The sequence below is a fragment of the Tarenaya hassleriana genome, unplaced genomic scaffold (assembly GCF_000463585.1).
Source record: "Tarenaya hassleriana unplaced genomic scaffold, ASM46358v1 Cleome47, whole genome shotgun sequence".
Taxonomy (NCBI): domain Eukaryota; kingdom Viridiplantae; phylum Streptophyta; class Magnoliopsida; order Brassicales; family Cleomaceae; genus Tarenaya; species Tarenaya hassleriana.
In genome coordinates this window covers 807,517-812,516 of record NW_010967396.1, presented here as the reverse complement: position 1 = coordinate 812,516, position 5,000 = coordinate 807,517, and the positions used below count along the sequence as shown (strand labels likewise).

The following is a 5,000-nucleotide window of genomic DNA, read 5'->3' as shown; positions in this document are numbered from 1 at the left end:
ATTTTTAAAAATATTTTTCATATGAGTAGACATTAATTGGGCGAATAATACAGTGAAGTAAAATTATATTGTATAAATACTATCAAAGACTAACATTCGTCCAAAAATCTAAAAATTTCATCGTTATATATATAAGAAAAAAGATATTCTATTCCATAAATACAAAGTCTACTTTTAAAATTACAAAACAGAAATTATCTAACTAAAATTTTTTAAAATATATGCCATTTCACTAATTTTAATTAATAAAGTATATAGAGACGGACCGTAGAGCAAATAAGGGATTAGCAATAAGTTGAGTCCTTGATTTAGCCATGTGGATGCCTTTATTGCCAAAAAAAAAGAAGATAAAGCTGAGCTATTCCAAAGCTCGTAAGCTTTTACTGCGAAGGAATTAATTTGCCTTGATAATGTTACACATCATATAACACACACATATACACACACACACACGTATGTATATATATATATATATATATATATATGTATGTATGTATGTATGTATGTATGCACTTTTGTAAAACATAGGGGACAACTTGTTCAGAAGAGGTCTGTTGCAACTCTCAGTTCAACAGTTACCCTCATAAATATCAGTAATTATTATTATTATTATTTTTAAAATGCTTCATATAATAAAAGGTAGCTTTGTAAATGAGGTGCCAATTTGCTAGTTTTAAACGCTGTGAAACACCAATTTAAATGATAATTAAAATGGCTGAATAATGCTAATTAAGAGGTAGCTAGCTATTTGTATACAGAATTCCCTCCTCTAAAGCATTTTTTTATTTGACTAATTTTTTTTAAAAAAAGTCCAAATCTGTTTATTTGTGTGTGATATATTTGAATCCCAATATCTGAGACCGTTATACAATACAAGATTGTACTTCGTTGTTTATGTATATATACAACCAATAATGATGATCTATATGGTAATTTTATTTTACCGATTTTTATTGATTTTTTAATTAGTTAAAAGTTAAAGTTAAAGATCGAATCGTTTCGAAAAGAATTAAACAAAGTGACCCTTTTTCTTATTAAAGTATTCACATGTCTAGATCCCGTTTTAAAATATTCAGAAATCTTAAAAGGAAACATATGTGTTCATAATCCCAGTAAGTAGTGGGCGAGTGGTTGAAAGGGTGTTGCTCTTGGGGTCCCGGTCACCAGTTCGAATCCAGCTGCTGGGGAGGGAGGGGGTGTTTTCTCGGTTGGGAGGGTGTTGCTCTCTGGACTCCTGTCACCGGGCCTCTAAAGGCTGCTCCCGAGCCCGAAGGGATGTAGGTTGGGCCGAAGGCCCAGGTGAATCTCTCGGTTATCAAAAAAAAAAAAAAAGAGGAAAAAAGGCGATCTTCCACAATTATATGATTAATTAGTTAAATTATGTCGCATAAATATCAGTAGCCCTAACAAAAAGTCCATGAGACTCAATAGTCATCATTTCCAGAATATTATTGAGGCTTTATTTAAAAGTTGTTGGTCCATGCATGGACTACGTACAGTCACTACACCACAAAGACATGCACGTATATATATATATATATACACACACATGTTTGTGCGTGTACCTACACAAACATTTATGTAATTAGATGGATTTATCATGCAGGGAATAATGGCACGTACCAAAATGAAATTATAAAACAGTCTTAGAACAGATAGGTTTAGGTTTCAATATTTATTGGGATAAGTTTAAGTCAGGGGACCATCCATATAATCTAACTTATACGGTTTTCACCCGAGGAGAATTTAACTTTTTACATCCAACTACAGATTATATCCGTAGAAAAACGCACATCCATGCATGCATGCACGAACGAATATGCTTACGTATATAACCAAATCAATCCTTTTAAAAAAATTTAATTACACTATAAATTCACGTCATCCACACCCGAGCCCCCCTCATGGTAATTGAATATATAGAAATGGTGTAGATACACGTTGAGATCGATATTATATTTAAATATTCATAAACTTTTATCATTTTTTCGAAATCTGTATTAACCATGCATCATACATATTGTTGAAAAAATAAATAAGATAAATATAAAAAGAAAGGAAATTACTTTTATTGTTACATCTCTTCTTCTTGTTGGATTACAATGAAAATGATTCATATATTTATAGGAAAACTAGCAAACAAAATAAAAAAATAAATAGAAATAAATAATATCGATACACAATATTTGATATAATATTGTGTCCATTATTATTTTTAATCATATCTTAAATTTAATATTTTCTTCAATCACATATTCATTTTTCTATTTCAACATTCTCCCTCAAGTTGGAAGAATGAAAAAGTCAATTTTGAAGAGATAATGCTATACAAAAAAAAAACCATAGACATTTTCGTTGTTTTTGAAAAAATTCATAAACACCAAATTTAGTTCTTTTAAAGAGTATTTCTCATTTTCAAATAACTTCGCTTGACTTTAAGGTTCTAGTTAGTTTTAACTCTTTTTGTCATAGCATCTTATTTGATCTTAGAGTTTTTAGTTTTGACTTCTTTTTGTCATAGCACAACATTTGAATTTGAATTTTTATTCATCTTTGAACGATTTGGATATATGAACATTCAAAACATAAAAGAAAGAAGAGATTGGAAAAAAAGATGTAGGCTCTGATACCATATAGAAAAAATAAATGCTGAAAATAAAAAGAAAATAGAAATAAATAGGATCGATATACAATATTTGATATAATATTGTATCCATTATTATTTCTAATCATATCTTAAAATCAATATTTCTTCAATCACATATTCATTTTTATATTTCAACACATATATCTAAATGAGCCATCATCACTCATATTAGATGTTATTTTTTTAAAAAAATTAATATAAACCCGCGGATTCGTATCATATTTTCAAGAGAAACCCTCGATTAGATTCTCCAGTAACCATTATTACATCTATCGCTATTACATGCATGTCTCATGTATGCATTACAGATTACGGGAAGAGAAATAAAAAGAAAATAAAAACTGAATGTCAGATATTTTGAGATGAGAATTAACAGAGAGAGGAAAATAATAATTAAAAAATAAATAAATAAATTCAGTGTGCAGAGAGAGGAAACCACGCGCGTACTGAGGACGACGACAATTCTGGAAGAAGGGCCATTAACGTGTCCTCTCCATCGTACCCTACTCTCCTAGGTTTGCCGGATTCTTACATGCATGCCTCTTGTTTTTTTTCTTCATGTCATCGAATTTGCATATATACATACACTATACATACACTATACATACATACATACATACATACATACATACATACATACATACATACATACATACATACATACATACATACATACATACATACATACATGCATACATACATATACGGGTGTGGATGTTCATATACGAGATAATGTTTAATTTGGTCCATCCTCAAAAGATGTCACTAGTTCTCCGATATATCATTGTTGGATCTCGTTTGTTTAGTGCACACTAATAGATCTATTGAATTCTAGATTTGAGTTCAAGAATGGTTATATTAATTTTTTTTTGGTTATCCATTTATTTAACGATGAGAATGAATCAAACTAAACTATATGGGTCTAAATCGGTATATTTAATATAAATCACACAACCCTAATAATATATGGTATCAAGTGAACAACCCAAGGGAAGATCGACCGACAAACTTTGATAAATTTAACCGAACGAACAGCCAAATTAATATTTGCACCAAATTCTAGAAACTATTGGCTGAGTTTCATGTAAAAATGAATTAAATTCCATTAACGAGGGGCTGAGTCACAATCAACAAACAAAGTCCCAGGGCTACGCATACAGCACACAAATAAAGAAAAAAGAAAGCCCTAGTCTTGAGACAAATCCACGTGATGGTTAATTTCGGACCAAGAAGAACAAAAAAAAGGCAAAACCCTAATTCAGCAAATCGACCATAATCTCGTAAAAAGAAAAGACAAAACACAACCCCATGTAGAAGGAACAAGTTCTGATCGCCGCCACTGCCATTTATTCAGAATGATAATTTCACATTTCTCAAGCCCCGTAAAATGTTTATTGTCAACACGAAATATTATTATAATAATAATAATTAAATATTCACAAAAGGGTTATATAGCGTATAACGCCTAAAAGTTGAATAAAAGTTTATTTTCTTTCATGTGCAGATACAACAACATCTTCAAATATAAATACCGTTACCATAAAATTATTTTAAAATATATATATAATGTTGATTTCTTTTTAATGTTCCAGTGATGTCAAGTGCAACGCAAATATGTATTTGAATGTTGTTACCATTTACGATCAACAGTTTAACAAAAAAAAAATGGTAACGACATTTCAAATTTGAAAAGATATTTTACAAAAAATAAATTATATGTTCTATTATTTTACTACTGAAAAAAAATCCCCAATATTAATTAGATTGTTAAACTATACATATACGAAATATAAAGTGAAAAAATAGGAAATGTACAAGGAACAAAATGTATTATTTCCATTTTTATGCAAATTTTGACTATCCTTTTGATTGTTTTCCCATGGTTAATTAATTTCATCGTCAAGATGCCTCCAAACTCTGGCAATGAGAAAGGAGAGTTGACAGGTTAACATCAAAATAGTATAATTATTTGAATAAAAATCCAAATTCACGATGTAAAATGATGTTTTTCGTAAAAAGTGCTCATGCTTGTGCGTCCAAAAGTCAAAAAGACGAAAAGTTATCGTAACAAAAAAAATAAAATATTTATTTCAGCCATTTTGTAATATCCATTTGGTACTTACCCTCTACTTTCTATAAATACCGAGTCACCCCCCATCACGTAATCCATAAACCTTCAGGTGCTACCCCAAAACCCTAATATACCCTAAAGACCCCCATTTTCATCACCATCAAAAGCTCCAAACTTTAACCATGGATGAAACTTTCATAACCCTAAACTCTGAACCCATCATTCATCAACTCAAGCGTAAGCCACCGAGAACCACCGGAGCCGTCTCCGTAGGAAGGTATT

The 5,000-nt window shown here is 30.4% G+C and overlaps 2 protein-coding genes across 2 annotated transcripts in view; both read left to right on the top strand.

The window, feature by feature from the left end:
- Positions 1-1,281, top strand: part of LOC104825588 (transposon Ty3-G Gag-Pol polyprotein) — a 9,381-nt gene extending 8,100 nt beyond the window's left edge. The window contains exon 3 of the mRNA XM_019203969.1: positions 1,168-1,281. Within this exon, the coding sequence (XP_019059514.1) occupies positions 1,168-1,281 (114 nt within the window). The remainder of the gene's footprint in view (positions 1-1,167) is intronic.
- Positions 1,282-4,551: 3,270 nt separating this feature from the next.
- LOC109117181 (ethylene-responsive transcription factor ESR2) overlaps positions 4,552-5,000 on the top strand; it is a 1,393-nt gene continuing 944 nt past the window's right edge. Inside the window, exon 1 of the mRNA XM_019203968.1 lies at positions 4,552-4,591. Coding sequence (XP_019059513.1) covers positions 4,552-4,591 — 40 coding nt within the window. The remainder of the gene's footprint in view (positions 4,592-5,000) is intronic.